The sequence below is a fragment of the Hetaerina americana genome, unplaced genomic scaffold (genome assembly GCF_022747635.1).
Source record: "Hetaerina americana unplaced genomic scaffold, ioHetAmer1.1.p SCAF_8, whole genome shotgun sequence".
Lineage (NCBI taxonomy): Eukaryota > Metazoa > Arthropoda > Insecta > Odonata > Calopterygidae > Hetaerina > Hetaerina americana.
In genome coordinates this window covers 52719721-52737472 of record NW_027287427.1, presented here as the reverse complement: position 1 = coordinate 52737472, position 17752 = coordinate 52719721, and the positions used below count along the sequence as shown (strand labels likewise).

At 35.8% G+C, this 17752-nt stretch overlaps 1 protein-coding gene across 1 annotated transcript in view; it reads left to right on the top strand.

The window, feature by feature from the left end:
• Nucleotides 1-17752, top strand: part of LOC139698084 (polyunsaturated fatty acid 5-lipoxygenase-like) — an 89632-nt gene that overhangs the window by 64303 nt on the left and 7577 nt on the right. Inside the window, exons 4-7 of the mRNA XM_071596978.1 lie at nt 3191-3288; nt 11021-11153; nt 13580-13678; nt 14448-14662. Coding sequence (XP_071453079.1) covers nt 3191-3288; nt 11021-11153; nt 13580-13678; nt 14448-14662 — 545 coding nt within the window. The remainder of the gene's footprint in view (nt 1-3190; nt 3289-11020; nt 11154-13579; nt 13679-14447; nt 14663-17752) is intronic.

Here is a 17752-nt window from a genome sequence, read left to right as displayed (position 1 = left end):
ATCGGATTTTCCCATTGATAACGCGCACCCAGATCTTTGTAGTTATCATGAATTTGCACAGATACCGCGCGCCCAGGGCTTCATAGTTATATATATATATATATATATATATATATATATATATATATATATATATATATATATATATATATATTATATATATATATATTATATATATATATATATATATTATATATATATATATATACTACCTTGATCAAAAGGTTCCCGGAATAACCACCGTGTGGCGCTTCCATCGTTCCGATTTGAGTTCTGTTTTTTTGTTAAATTGGTACATCTGTTGTTGATATTCCCTTTAAATCTTAGTGTCATAACTTGACATTTGCAAAAGTTACGTAGCCAAGAGTACATCTATCTCTGTGTGTGTTGGCGATTTTTTACAATTGCAGAAATGGATTTAAATTTGCAACAACGAACTTGTATTAAATTTTGCGTAAAAAACGGATTTAGTGGCGCACGGACGTTGGAAATGTTGGAAAAGTGTTTCGGCAACGATTCTCTAAAAAAAACGGTCGTTTACCAGTGGCACGAGCGGTTCAGAAGTGGTCGTGAGTCAATCGAAGATGATGAACGCAGTGGCAGACCATCGACATCGAAAGTCGGTGAAAAAATTGATAAAGTAAAAGAAATGTTGGTCAATAACCGCAAATTAACCATCAGAGAAAAAGCGGAGGACTTGAACATTGCCTATGGATCCGCCCAAGACATTGTGGTTAATGATTTGGGTTTCCGTCGTGTAGCTGCAAAGTTGGTGCCAAAAGACCTCAATTTCATGCAAAAAAGAGACCGTGTTGACGTCGCAAAAGACATGATTTGCGAGGCTGAATCCGATCCCACATTCATCAAAAGGATCATTACTGGAGACGAGACGTGGGTTTATGAGTACGACACGCAATCCAGACATCAGGCAAGTGAATGGCGTTCACCAAATGAGCCGAGACCAAAAAAACCACGTCGTTTTCAGTCAAAAAAGAAGGCAATGCTGACGGTTTTCATGGATTACAACGGTGTAGTGCATCATGAATTTTTGCCAGAAGGCCAGACAGTAAACAAAGAGTATTATTTGGGCGTTATGAGACGTTTGCGTGAAGCAATTCGCCGAAAGAGACCAGAAATGTGGGCAGAAAACTCGTGGATTTTGCACCATGATAACGCACCGTCGCACAGTGCTATCATTATTCGTAATTTTTTGACGAAAAATGCAACAAATACCATCCAACAGCCACCGAATTCACCTGGTTTGGCTCCCTGTGACTTCTTTCTGTTCAATCGAGTTAAAAAACCATTACGGGGAACGCGTTTTAGCAGCCGAGAGGAAGTAATGGAAAAATCGCAGGAAGCACTGATGGACATACCGAAAACCGAATATAAAAAATGTTTCGAGGATTGGATCAAGCGCTGGCATAAGTGTGTTGCAGTCGATGGGGATTACTTTGAAGGGGACAATATAGATTTAGATGAATAAACTTGTATTTTTAATTTTCTGAATAAATTCCGGGAACTTTTTGATCAAGGTAGTATATATATATTATATATATACATACATATATATTAGATTATGTATGTAAGAAAATCAATTATGATCACCTCATCTCTGGCTCTTTGGCACTTTTTTCTATTTTTCTAAATAAAAAAGATTTGTTGTTTCAATCAACTATGAAAATGAAACCATACGAAAAGTGAATGACTATGGTGTGCACAAAAACACTTAGGGTTTTCCATGATTTTTACCTCATCCAGTAGCAAACCCCTACCTCCCCTCATTCGCATCTTTTTAATCCTTCCATGTCTGCTTCCCTCAAATTTCTCTAATACATTGATGTGCCAAAGCTTTGGATCCATCAATTTAAAGGAACAGTTGGTGCTTTTTTGTCAATTGAATAGTTTTGTGGTACCTTGTGGCTGGCCAAAGTATGGTTCACAACAGGATGCATTTTCTCATCCTGTCTCAGCGCATAATGCATCCTAAACTTCTTTTATAAAAATCCATCTCAACAAGACATCCATGACATGGACGAGATTCAAATCCACTAATTTTTGAGTTAGCCGAGAACTGTGTTATCCATTGCATCAACTGAACCCATGAAAGACATTCACCTTCATTTTTAAAAATATAACAAAAAAATTATCTTGAAAGAATTGTTCTTGAAATTTGTACTTAAGAAATGGAGGTTCAGCAATGTTTTTTCATCTTTCATAGATACTTCATCGTAAAGTGATGGATTTTTTCAATAAACCATTATATACATATGAAAAGGATTAAATGGAGGTAGTATTTGAGAATTCACCAAATGCAAGTGTATGACATTGATAATGACAGTATCAGTGCTAAAAATCTCGTGGTCCACTGCCATTGCTATGCCTGAAGAAATTTTAGAACTCTTCACAGCTCTCCCTACCATAACAATAATGTAAACTAGTAATAATTCAGCAATAAAAAATAACCATGTTTACACCCTAAGCCTCCAGTAGAGGATAGAAAACATTGCTGAACCTACAGTCCTGATACAGAGAGATCAAGAATCATTCTTTCAGCATCAATAGACCATGAGAGTTCCAGTAAATTGAAGAAATCAACTAGGAAATCGATCAATATGATGCTTATTTTTCCACTCCTTCAGATGCCCAGTAAATCATACAGTAAGTTTGAGGGGAAAGAGGAAGTGATCATGTAGTAAGTAGTATCATCTTAGTATTACAATGTGTTAATATTTCTATAATAAATCTCTTCAATATCTATTTACATATGCTGGGCTCTGTATACTTTTCAGGAAAATATATTGGGACCCCTTGTGGATTTGGAAAGAGGGGTTGCGTTTGCTTCTCAGGGATAGCAGTATTTATTTTTAGGTCTTCCTAATTGCATGCCATGTAGAGAAGTGATAAAATATTGCATAAAGTGATATATAAATTCTAGAGATAAAGCCCAAATTGCCCACTAAAGATGTGAAAATCATATTTTATGTCACAGAATAATATTAAGGCTGGGCAAAATGTGAACTATATAAACATATAAATTTATATTTGTTTTGATGCTATTGCAAAATAAACAGGTGCATTTTGTTCCTATGAAATTTTGGAAAAATGCTCTAGAATAACTCTTGAGAACAAGAGACAATTTTTTTCGTGCAAATATATAAAAAAATGATCAAATAAAATGTCTTTTCAGGCAGCTAATTTGTGGATGGAAGATGAATGGTTTGGAATGCAGAGAGTGCAGGGAGTCAATGCAGTTCTTATAACACTTTGCAAAAAAATTCCAGATAAGTAAGTAGCATATGATTTAGAGTCATGGACAAAATATGTATGAGCTCTGCAAGTATTTCCTAAAGCTTTGCAAGTCTTACAAATTTATGGACTAGAACTGACCTGAGTTTATTTTTCATGTCTGATCTTCAGACTTTGGAAAAAGGGATAGGCTGGGGAATGGTTCTTTTTATCCCTCCGAGGCCCTGTTACAAAACTGAAAGGATTTGATAATACAATTCAGGCTATTAGAATTATCAAATTTATGGAGTTGACAAGCAATTACGGCAATATGCATGAAAGTATACACCATACTTACCTTCAAGTCTTCCACAAAGTCTACATTGAGCAGGAATTAAATTTATCCTTTTGCCACCAACTTTTTTCTACTTCCATTTCATGTGAAAAGGCAACAGATGGATGGCAGAAGAAGAGTTTGTTTTTTACATAAATTAAGAAACATGATTCCATTCTTAAGAAATACTGCTGAGCATTTCAGTAATACAGATATATAAACAAAATACATAAAAAAATAATGGATGCTTTAGCATTACCTGTTGCTATAACTATTCAGAAACAAATTTAAAGAGACTTGCAAACTATGAATCTCATTTTTTCCAAACTCTCCAGTGTTGTATACACTACAAAATGGAGTTCCAAGACAAAATTATAGTTATCATTATGTTAGATTATTATGTCTCCCTTGTAAGACCTACATACTATGTAATATTGTTCCATGCCCTGGCCCTTAGTGTGTTTAAAGCACATTCTTAAGAATGACTGCCAATAAATTTTGCAGTAGTAGTTTTTATTGGAGGCAACCAAGAGCTAAGGTCATTGGCACCATTAGGGATGGATGGAAAAGGAAGGGTGGAGAGAAACCCGGTGCTGGCATCAGGCTACTCTTGCCAAAAGGCGCCAAGGGGTCCGCAGTTTAATGTCACATCCGACGGACTGCGTACTCACTCAAAGTACTCTCCTGAAAGCATCTCAAGTAGGGACTATGATACTGCTGAAAAATATTTGCTGTCTCCTGGACTTGACCCAGGCCCTCTTGATTGGGAAGCCTGAGTGTTAGCCACCATACCATCCCAATCCCCTATAAATTTTGTATTCCTTGGAATAATGGTGATTATAGTGAGTTAATAGCATCCCTCAGTCCAAGTTCTCTCCATTTTAGGAGAAAGTATTTTGGACCCGTACTTTTACATTGTGTTCTAAGTAAATATATTAAATGCTCTACTTCCACTGCCACTTTTATCTTTTTAGAGTTCCTTTTGCTTCAACTATATCTAATAAATTATTCTTAATCCAATTTCTATACTGTTAGTACTCTTTAAATCTGTCCATATTTTTGCCATAAAAGAGAGAGAAATATGTATTACAATTTTGATTATTTAACCCATCTTTAAGAGTATGAATTCTATGATGCTAACAATGGCCATTTGAAGAAAATCATTTGAAAACAATCTTATTCCAAGAATATATTTGAACATGACATCCAAATTACTCTCTAGTGTCCTCATTCTACCGTACTGCATACAGGATAAAATGGATTAGTGGCCAAAAGTAAATGGATGCTCCTGTGAAGGAAGGAAAAACTTTTGAATGTGCAGTGTTTTTCCGTGAAACTCCAGTAGGGTTGCTTGTGCTCATCTCCATCAATCAACCATCACCTGGGGATTTACATGCATTTAATAAAAAACTGGACCAACTCTTTTGTTACTTATATGCAAGCAATCAGATACTTGTATTGAAGGGTGACCTCAACTATAATCTCTTAGTTGACTCCCCTCACAGATTTGAGTTACTGATTTTTTTCAAAACTTACTGCATGCAATGCTTTAATAATAATCCTACTAGAGTCACTCCCACATCCTCCACCATAATTGATTATGCTGTGACTAAGCTCAACCAAGAAAAAGTAGTAACAACTGTTTGTGACCAAGGCATATCAGACCATAGAATGGTGAAAATAAGTATAGATGTTAGTCTACCAATGGAGAGCATAAATGATAAAGCTCACCTTAGGCTGTATTTTACACACAGAAATATTGAGCATCTTCTGCTCCTTCTACAGTCCCAAAACTGGGACAATGTCAATGATTCTAAATCAGTAGATGAAGGCTTCAATTGCTTTCATTTAATTTGCAGACATAATTTTGAATTGTGTTTTCCAATTAGCATCAGAAAATATTTCATAGAACAAAATGTAAGCCATGGCTAACTGATGAGATCCGTCACTACTCAACTATCCTTAAAAAACATGCTATATCCAGTTAAAGTTCTAACAATCATAAACAAAGGTTACTCTATAAGGAATTTCAAAAGCACTACTGTAAGCTAATTTCTAAAACTAAAAGAACTTATAATGATGATAAGTTAATTCATTCCAATAATAAGTCCAAAACTGCATAGGAAATAATTAATGATTGTAGAGGGAAGAAAATTCACACCCCGCTCTCCCAAAACTTAGTATCCCTGAGAGTAACACCACCATCTATGTGGTGCTATTATATGGTGGTGGTGGTTATATGCTGATGACACTAATGTAATAATATCAACACAAACATATCCCAGCCTCATGGAAAAATCAAAGTCAGTCACACTTGCAATAAACAAGTGGTGAACAGATGACCTTCTAGACTTAAATGTAAATAAAAGTAAAATAGTACACTTTACACACAATAAGAATGTCACAGATAATCTGCTGGTACAAATTAATGACCAATCCATTGAGCATGTAATGGAATGTAAATTTCTAGGCATTTCTAAGGGAGCAAATATTTCTTGGGATATGCATGTAAAAGCCCCTCAAAATAAGCTCAGTTCAACTTGCTATTATGACACCTGTATGAGGCTGCAAGGAAACCTGTACAACTCAATTTATGCTTTGGGGAAATGTATTCAAATATAACCTGTAGTATAATATTATGGGGATCAGCTGCTATTTCTCCAGCCATCTTTAAATGCAAAAGAAAGTTATTAGAATAATAACAGAGCAACCTCACTATTTTCCATCAAGGCCTATTTTCCATGAACAAAATTTGCTACCACTCCCGTGCCTCTACATTATGTTTTTAATTTTGTACTTAAAAAATAACATTGGCAACTATTCTCTTAACTCTGACTATCATCATCATTTCACCAGAGGAAGGCCCAACCTCCATTATGGGAACATAAGAATTAAAGCATTGAAATTAGAACCCAATGAAATGGACATCAGATTATATAACCCAAAACAATAAATGATACTAAAGGAACTACTGCATTCAGGCATAAATTAAAAAGATATCTACAATGTAATATGTTCTACTCGGTTGTTGAATATCTAAACAATATTCCTGACCAGTAAGTTTATACTCTTATTTTATAGCAATGGTCATAGTCTAGTTCACAGTTCTAGTTTTTTTTTTTTCCAAGATGGCGTCCAATGTTGTTATGCTCTCGTGTGATGTCTGTAAAAAACACTTCGAACACACTGATAAACTAATCTGCTGCGATTACTGCACAAGGTTTTTTCATCCTAAGTGCACCGGACTTAAGGACCTGCCACTAAAGGCGTTATTGGAGTGCCGTGATCTATTTTGGAAGTGTTTTTTCTGTCGAGCGTCCGACGTCAAAATTTCTAACATGGCGTCGGACATTGAATTTCTGAAGCGAGAACTAGTGAAGCTGAAAGCTGATCGTGAAGTTATTGCTTTGAGTGATAAATGTGTGGTCTCCTCTGCTATCCGCCAAAACTCTGATAAACCCACTCCAGGCACTCTTGGCCAAGTGACATCGTGTTCCGAGGTAACACGCATCCACAATCGTCCGTTCACGCGAGGCTTTAAACGGCAGAATGCATCTGCGGAGCCTGCCATGCCCTGCGTTCAACAGCCTACCTCCCTATCATCTGAAACTTCTTCTGAAGCGATCATATCTCAGCCGAGTGTAGCTGTTTCACCTAGTCCTGCTTCCAGTTCTCCTGACGACGGCTTCATTGAAGTGAAAAGGCGGCGACGCCGACCACCCATTATGGGCTCCTCCAATAACAAGAGCTCTATCTCCGGCATCTCGCGGCGTTCTCATGTTCATGTCTGGAATTTTCTTCCTGACACGACGAAAGACGAAATCATGTCCTATCTGAGGGTTAATTTGCCGGATCTTCTTGATTCTGCTGTAGACATTGAGCAACTTAAGGTAACCAGAGGCAATTACGCCTCCTTTCATTTGTCTGTGAATCAAGATTTACGTGAAAAGCTCCTTACCCCAGAGTTCTGGCCAAAAAATATCTGTATCGGAAACTATTCTTTTCGGAGACTCCGCCCGGAAATTGCGGCAGGATAACTACGCAATTAAAGATTCTCCATATTAACATTCAGTGTTTGCGCAATAAACTGATTGACCTTGAAGTATTTACGAGTGAACATAACCCTGATGTGATTTGTGTAAATGAGCACTGGCTTCAGAAGGGGGAACTGCTTTTGTTCCGACTTACTGGTTACGTTCTCGCCGATGCTTTTTGCCGAGCAACAAGTAAAAATGGTGGTGTATTAATCCTAGTGTCTGTGAGACTGACATATTCCTCAGTGCCACTTATCCAGTTCTCCAATCCCCTTAATGAAGATCACCTGTTCGAGTCCAGTCTGTCTCGTATCAAAGGAAACAATCGTGATTATATAATTGTTACGATTTATCGTTCTCCAGCCAGTGATTTTGACGTGTTCCTTTCTAAATTTTATACATTGTTGGAATTAATCCATAAGTCTATTCCTAACCCGATGCTGATTATAACTGGCGACTTCAACTGCAACCTACTAGAAAGCTCTAAAGCTAAATATGATCTGTTCGACATTCTGTCTTCCTTTGGCCTTTCTGTTACTAATATGGATGCCACTAGAGTTTGCAGAACTACTTCTACTCTTCTAGATGTAGTTCTTACAAATTCCAGTGCAGAGTTATCTGAAACCGTAACAATCGAGTCTCATATTTCTGACCATTTTCCTCTTCTAGCCACTTTCACTTTCAGTGATAATAGTAACAGCAAGACCATTTTCAGAAGAAAATTTTCCGATGAGAATATTTCTAACTTCTTTGAGCCGCTAAGCTCCCATGACTGGTCGAATGTTTACAGCGATTACTGTTTTGACGACAACTTTCTCTACTTCTATTCTACTTACCTTGAATACTTCAATTTCTGTTTTCCCATTGGGCCAATTAGGTTCAAAACCTCAGTTTTATATCATAATAAGAAACCCTGGGTTACCGATGAAATTCGTAATCTTGCAAGGTACATGAAAGATTTAGCAGCATATTTTAGAAATAAAACTGACTCCTTCAGTCAACACGAATACTCCACTATGAAAAAGGAATACAGGACTATTCTTTACAATGCCAAACGATCATATAACAATTCCCGAATTACTAATGCCTCTAACAAATCTAGGGAAGCCTGGAAAATTATTAATGAATCCAAATCTATCTCAAATGTCAACTCTGACATTGTACTTCGTAATACTTCTGGAAAGCTCAATCAAAATACTATACAGATGGCATCCTCCCTCAATGAACATTACCTATCTCAGATAACTCCTACAAATCAGTGTAACAGTGGCAAATATCCCCTTATTTCCAACTCTTGTAACTCGCTATTCTTATATCCCTGTTCGGAACATGAATTAACTAAGGCAATGTCCAAAATTAGTAATAAATACTCTGCAGGTCTTGATGGAATACCAGCCACTATTTTTAAGAAATCTTACGAGGCAATTAAGCATCCATTATTATTTTTAATTAACAAATCTCTAAAGGTAGGGAAATTCCCTGCCACCTTGAAAGTAGCGAAAGTCTTGCCCCTTTACAAGGGCAAAGGACCTAAAGATGATATGAATTCTTATCGGCCCATTTCATTGCTCAACCAATTCGGTAAAATATTCGAATTGATTTTTTACAATCGCTTAATATTATTTCTGGAATCCCATAACTTACTTTCTCCCAACCAACATGGTTTCAGGAAACTCAGGTCTACATCTACAGCTATATATCAAGCAGTTAACAAAATAACTTCTGATCTTGACAATAGATCTGAATCTCTTGCCTTATTTTTCGATTTTTCGAAGGCGTTTGATGCTGTCAATCACAACCTCTTACTTCGAAAAATTGAATGCCTGGGAATAAGAGGGACTTCCCTAGACTGGGTTAGATCCTATCTCCTGGACAGAAAACAATGTGTAGCCTTAAGTAAACAAGGAAGAGAGTTCCTTTCTCCAGTAAAAAGTGTTCTATGTGGTGTACCCCAGGGATCTGTCCTGGGCCCAATCTTGTTCCTTATGTACGTAAATGATCTACCAACATTACTGAACTCTGTACCAGGCGTGCTGCCTGTCGTCTATGCTGATGACACAAATGTCCTCGTGTCTGCCTCCTCTGTAGACACACTAATATTAACCTCTGTTTCCGTTACCCAGCTGTTACATGAGTGGTGTCTCCTCAATTCCCTCCTCCTCAATGTTAGTAAATCTTCTTTAATTTACTTTGCTAATAAGAATAAATCAGCTGCTTGCATAACTGTAAATATTGATAACAAACTTATTGTACAAAAAAGTAAATCATGTTTTCTAGGCATCTCTGTTGACAGTCGTCTGTCTTGGGATGACCATATTCTCAAACTTCGTAATAAGTTGAGTTCACTCTGTCATCTTATCAGATTCATTAGGCATACCGTCAATACTGAGGTCTTATTGTCTCTTTATTTTAGTGAATTTTACTCTCATGTTGTTTATAGTATTCTTTTATGGGGCCCTACACCTAATGCAAATATTATATTTAAAATTCAAAAACGGATCATCCGACTTATTTGCTTTGCTACTCATGCAGCATCCTGTCGTCCCCTCTTTAAAAAATTGAAAATTTTACCCATCCCCTGCGTGTATATGTATTGCGCATCTTTGTATGTCAAAAGCAACTTCTCTAGTTATCTTTCCAATGCCAACGTCCACAATTATAACACAAGGCATTCTGCTGACCTCCACCAAAACTTTGTCAGAACCTGTACCACCGCCCATGGACCTAAACATATGGGCCTCAAGATTTTTAATAAACTTCCTAAAGAACTGAAAGCACAACATAAGCTGCCTATATTTAAGCTCAACCTTCAGAAATATTTACTCTGTAAAATGTTTTATTCTATTAATGAACTTCTTGTCCCATGAGTTTCTTTGTATTTAAACATGTACTTAGTATTTATCATTTCTTTATAACATTGACGTGTCCTATATCTGTGCTTGTTTTTTACAATTGTACAAATCTGCTGGGCAAATAAAATTACTTACTTACTTACTTACTTACTTACTCACATTAATGATCAATAATTTTTCTAAATTGATGTTTCATATTTCAGTCAATGTTCATGGGTTTGTGCCAAATGTTATGTAACTGTGGGTACCATTTTTCTTGTATTTTAATTGAACCTGTGTCTTTACTGCTTTTTGACGTGCCTTATATCATGTACATACACCAACCACCTGATATTTTTGTATTATGATCTTTGTGCAAATAAAAAGTAATAATAATAATGAGTGTGGTGACCTAATTTTGTTGCAATTTGTGATATTTTAAAAATATTTTATTGCAATTGTGTTCTTTACCATGTTCTTCATTCAGATTGCAATTATATTTCCTTGAAGTATTTAAAATTTGTTATTTTGTAAACTTTTTTTGAAAATGATATCCCCTTCACTCATTAAACTTGTTATTATTTTTATTATAGGCTTGGTGTGTCTCCTGAAATGGTTAAACCATTTCTTGAGGGTTTTTCCTTGGATGAGGCTATTCAAAAGAACAAGATATTCATTATCGACCTGGAAATACTGGATGGAATAAAATGCAAGGATACCGGGATGGTAAGTTAGACCATGCACATCGAAGGAGGTTCAAGTTTGGATAGGGATATAAATTCTCTTTCCATTAACTCGGTGATTATCAAATTAAACTTGATCTATCACTAATAAAAATTAGAGTTGCATTGAAGTCATGTTTATAATTAGCAAAGCTCCTTATGTCACTAAAATATCATTATAAAATGTGATCATATTGATGTCAAATTGTCCAAGTATAGGAAAGGAAGTTTAAGATGTTTTGGAAAAAAGCAGTATTCATTGCATGGAAAAAAATTCCAAAATTATAATTTATCAAAATATCCAAGAAGTTTGTCATGAAACTTGAACCTTGTGTTTAATTCAATTATAATTAATACAAAATCGTTCTTTGCAGCTATTAATCAGCTTCAAACTGAGATACGAACAAATACAATATGGATACAAGTCGAGGCATTTTCTTCAAAATGATAATTTTAAACAATATTGGGACTTTGAACACTAATTACTCCCAAGGCATAGTTATGTTGAAAGATATTATAAAAAAAACAGGATTATTTATCATATATTAGAAACTCTTTTAACATAGGATATCTTTATGACCCATGAGGGCACATGTTAAATATACCTTCCTCAGAACAAATTACTGGAAAACAAAAGTTTAATTTGTTCTGATCAAATGACGAGGAAATTATGAACATCCAGTATTAAAATATTTGATTAGTTTCTAGAACAACTCATGACAATGAAAGAACTCATTTTGCTACATTGTGATGTAGTCCAATATTATATTATGGAGTGCTGAAGTGCATTGGGGTACATTGTTTGTGTTATACTTGGGTGAGCTGCAAAGTCATTGGTTTAATTATCAGAAGGCAAGAAAGGAATTAATTGTAGACAGTAAGTCCAGTTAACTTCTAATGGATAAAATTCTCCAGTGACACTCTGATGAAATTTTCAGAAACCTGGGGTAATTCAAATTTTGATTTGGAGTACCTTAAGTGTCAAAATATTGTCGGCAGATTGAGTGCTGAGTTTGATGTACATAAATGATGTGTTGATGGCAAATATTAGTGAAGTCACATCAAAGGTACCAAGGGTGGAACTTAACTCCTGTCCCCAATAACTTGAACACCATGACCAAAATGCTGCCATCGTGAAAACAAAATAAACAAACTCACAGTGTTGTCTTCAAATCACCGATGTGGCGTATACAAGATATAGGTCAAACCTAAAGTCCCTGAAGTCAACTTTGATTAAAGTATCAAACAAGTTCCAAGGCTTGGTTGTAAAACATCATCATTATAATACTTAGATAGAAGATGCTATCAACATCGATTCATGGGTGAAAACAAACCCTGATGATAATATACTATACATAAAAATAATAATTATTTTTCACTAATCTGCAGCTCTGATTTGTGGTAATAGCTTTAACAATGAGTTGAACCTCACTCATTATTAATCATTTCTTTTAGACTAAATACAGCATCTCTGTGAGACTTCATTTTCTAGGTATTTGCTAGACCTAACTTCTGGTTTTATAATGTCTAGTAGCCTAGCTAAGCAGTTGAAGCAAATAATTGATCAACTCTTAATTAGGTGAGTTTTGTGTTCCTATTAAAGAATTCAGTTATGCCGCAATTTCACATTTTGGTTCGATTACTTGTGTGGGTTGGATGGGGTGGCCTATTTGGTACACTGCTGTGGTCTGGGAACCAGAGTTATTTAGCCTGAATTGGGTGAAAATGAAAACCTTGGAAATGAAGTCTATGAGGCAAATTTTAGGGATCACCCAAGATGGCAAAAACTCAATCTATGCCACTTGGTCAATGCACAGGATATAAACCATACTGAACTTCACAACTCTGCTGATCATGGAAATGGATAGTATCCCTCAAAAACAATTTTTGCATATATTTGGATAAAAAAAATTAATCAATGCCGCCACATAATTCAACAAGTAAGATACCACATGATTTAGAGGTGTCAAATTATCAAAAAGCATCAACGTCCACCTAGTAGGAGCAATATTCAAACAAACTTAGGTAAATAATTGTAAAGGTTTAAAGAAGGAAGTTTGTTTTGCACAAAGATGACTTTGATCATGAATAATTTCTGATTGCAATTTTTGCATAAAAAATCAAATAAGTGTAACATTTCTGCCGGTGAATTTATTATAATTACTAACATTTGGGCAACGGAAGTAGAGATATGATCTTGATGCTTCATCACACAGCAGAGGTATTAAAATAGGATAATTATGACATACTGTAACTTCTGCATTAAATGATAATTGCTTTAGATAAAAAGTTGTCATAATTTTATTTCAACAGGAAGATTTTTATTCGCAAGAAAATTATATGATATATGATTCTTAAAATTCATAATTGTTGAAGGCAAAACCTTTTTCTGAGCTCTGTTACTAATGTTCCTCTTCTTTGAATTTCAAGCCTCTAGTTGCTCCAGTGGCCCTGTTCTACCTGAATAAAGCAAACAACCTTATGCCTATTGCCATCCAACTTAATCAAATGAAAGGACCTGAAAATTGTGTAAGTAGTTATCAGTTAATTTTGTGCATTTAGTTGAGATTTCATGATATCACCACACACAAAGGTGCCTAATGCAGATTTAATTGTGTGTATAGTGATTCCTTGCAAAAACTTGAACTTCTTAGAATATTTAATACTCAAATTTTGAACTGACAATTAATAATGACCTTATAATAGTAAATAGTCTGATGTTAAGTGAATAGTCACTTTGAAGTGATGAGTACAAATCGATTCTTTAATGCCAGCCATTAATCATAAAATACCATATTTGATATACAACAGTATATATTACTGTTATTACAATTGCTTGATGTATTTTTGGGTTAAGAGAAATAACAGCGTTCTGCATATGCTTCATAATTTCATATTTATGATAAAGCACAAATTATGCATTAAAGCTTGACATTTTAAATGCAGGCTGGTAATTAAAATGGTTCATCTTTATCATACAACATTTTAACTATGTTCAAAATATAATTGTTTAAATGGTTTGCACTACCCACACTACTTAAATTCCCAAAAATTGAATCTGTTGCAACAACACAGCAGGGCTCCTTGCTGTCAGTATCATGCAGGAGAGATTTCAAGCAATGAACAAAATTCTAATGTAAAAGACATTTCAATGTAGAATGCTCAGCAAAGATTATTTCATTCGGCACATTAACAGCTGAGAAAAATAGGGAAATTACTTGATGAATTTGTACTAGTTAGAAACTGGTATTATGAGAACATATTTTACTTTAAACACCTTCCTTACTTCAAATTCAAGGTATTCCTGCCAAATGACCCAAAATACACATGGATTCTGGCGAAGATGTACTTCAACATGGCAGAAGCTCAGCATCACCAGTCCTCAACACACCTGGGTCTCACCCACCTGCTAATGGAAGGAATATGTGTTTGCACACACAGGCATCTATCACCCTCACACCCAATATTCAAGCTTCTTGCTCCACATTTCCTCTACCTGCTGGCAATCAACTCGTAAGTTTTTCAACCTATTAAATGTTTTTACTGTCCACATATGGAACCACAGGGAAAATTCTCTATTATCCATTGGTGGGGGAATAATGGGTTGAGGCAGTAAAATGAAAATATTCACTATTTGCAGGACCTGCAGAAAATAATCTTTAGTAATATGGGATACCTTTAATTTTTTCCTCCATGGCAAGGTTCCTTTCTGAAATCTAGTTCTTAGGCTGAAATAGTTTGAAATGGAAGGAGAGGCAAGTCTCATAGACACTGGAGTTCATCTATATTTACAGAGTCATCTGCATTTCATAACATTGACTCTCTGATCCAAGTATGGAACTCCTCAAATCTTCATACTGATTTTCCCACTGATAGTTTTATTCTAAAGAAATTCAAAGTGGTCTATCCAGGCATTAAATGCTTTGAATTCATCACTAGTGCAATTCCTAATGCATACAATTCTGTCCAGAAGATATCCAGCCATGCAATATTTTGAGAAAACTAGCCTACTAGCCTAAGAATAATGAAGCCTTAGACCCCTTCAAAGTACTTCTCTTGGGACTTAGCGCACTTATACCAGCATCTCTTCCACTTTTCAAAACAATCCACAAAGTCCTTTTTTGGAAAGGTCATTAGCTACCTTGTCACATTCTTTTTTATCTTAACGTCAAGAATTTCTCAGTGCAGTTGCAGGGGATTTGCTCTAAGCTGCAAACAATGACCCAGGTTTTCTAAAATTGGTAACTGGAGATGAGTCATGGGTCTAAAATGCTATGACCCTGACACAAAAGCCCAGTCTTTCCAACTGTCTGTTGATGAGATAAAGGAGAATGAGGCGAGTTAACATCTCCAGACAACTCCCATGTCCCTGAATACCTATATTAAGCATGGCTAAGGTAAAGGTGCTAAAAGAAGAACACAAAGGGTAAACCCTTACCAATAGCTATGCTACAGTGGCATTGGCCTGGCCACCACAAGTGACTGGCTCCTTCACATGGCCCAGCAGGATCATGAGGTTTCCATGAATGTTACAAAGAATGTGAGTGGATTACTGCCACCATATGCTATCTAAAGAGTGTACATATAATACCAAATTTGAACTGTCACTCTCAATTGTAGACACTCCACCTCCATTAGCACAGTAACTTAATATATTTAAGCAACACATGAAAATATTCCCTAAGATATTTGAACTATTAGCTTCTGACAAGCATTTTGAAACATCAATAATTCTTCTTTTTTAAAGATTTATATAGATGAGTTGATACCAAATAGAATCTATGTTTATGTTTTAGAAGTTTTTTTTTCCTTCTAGCTGAAAGTTGAATATTGTTCAAGGTCAAAGTCAATAATTAATTGTTATTCACATACTTGATGGTTTCTCTTACAATGAGAACTTTTCTTTTGGTAGAGTTTCTATTGAAATTTCAGTTACTGTTGGCATGCTTTATTCTTCATCAATCAAGCCAGGAAATATGTCCTATGAAAACTGTTATCAAAAGTTGGCATGAGATGAACTTAATGTTAATTGGGTACTTGAAAGAGAGTACAAGGGTAGTTTGAAAGTTTTTTGGAATCAACACCATATGTCAGTGCTTGCTCAATGAGTTTCTAGTGAAGTATCACGTAACTCTTAATGAGTAAAGAAGTAATGAGTTGGTGCTCTAGGAAGAGATGTGGTGCAGATGCCTCTCTGTTGTTATTCCTGTGTAGTGATTTGTGAAGATGGAAAAAATTGGTAATTGAGCAGTGATTTAATACTTCGTAAAGATAGGTATGAAAGCAAAGGAAATTCATGTTGACTTTCAGAATACACTGGGGAACTCAGCTCCTTCATATTCAACCGTTGCCAAGTGGACAAATAAGTCTAAGTTTGATCGGGACAGACTTAGATGATGATCCATGTAGCGGTCGGCCAAAATGTGTGACTACCCCAGAAATTATTGCAAAAGTGCATGAAATAGTCATGAAGGATCGCCAACTGAAAGTGGAAGAAATCGCTGAAGCTGTAGGCATATCACATTTTAACAGTGGAATTGGATATGAGAAAATTTTAAGAGCTACCAACAAGATTTTCCACACTGGTTTGTGACCACAGATGAAATTTGGGTCCACTACTATAACTCAGATATGTGCTGCAGTATACCAATCCTAGGATTGATATACTAAAAAAAACTATACCTCAGAGACAAAACAGTCAAAGCAGTGGAAACATGTTGATTCACCACCACCAAAGAAAGCAAAGGCAATATGGTCGGCCAGAAAAGTGATGGTTTCAGTTTTCTGGGATGCAAAAGGGATTCTGCTGCTAGATTATCTTCCAACTGGTAAAACAATTACTTGGTAATACTATGCTAACCTCCTGGACCAACTACAGCAAAAGATGCATGAAAAAAGACCGAAGGCCAAGACTACACACGTGCCCTTGTCATGGCAAAAATATGTGAACTACGATAGGAACTGTTGCCACACCAGCCTTATTCACCTGATTTAGTTCCATCAGATTTTCATCCCTTCCACAAGCTCAACATTTTCCTCGGTGGACAGAAATTCTCTTCAAACTGTCAAAGTAGACAGGTATTTTGCAGCCCTGAAGAAAATCTAATTTTAGAGATAGGATCAAAACATTGGAAATTTGCTGGATCAAAAGCATTACAGTGAGACTACAATGAACTACATTACTAAATTGACTACATTGAAAAATGAAAAAGTTTGACTGAGGCAAGTTGTTTATTTCTATTCCATCTCGAGAACTTTTCAAATTACTCTCATACATGGGGTAAATATAGGAGTGTGCCACACTGGTTTGGTTGTTTTGAGAGAATTGGTGAAGGATGAATCACCAACATATGTGAGACACCAGTAAACGGTTTTAGAGTGTGTTTAAGAATATAATAAATGTACGTAGTGAAACAGATTAGCAAGAGGAGGAATATTGCAAGTCTCAGGAACAGATATGTAATGAAACAATGCATAAAGGTGACAGAAAAGGGAAAAGAACTGGGCAAGGGCAGTAAATGTTACCAAGAATTTAATTGATATATTGTGTGCATTAGGAAAAGGAAGTGAGTCCCCCAAAATAACCTTCAAGTCAGGATTTTT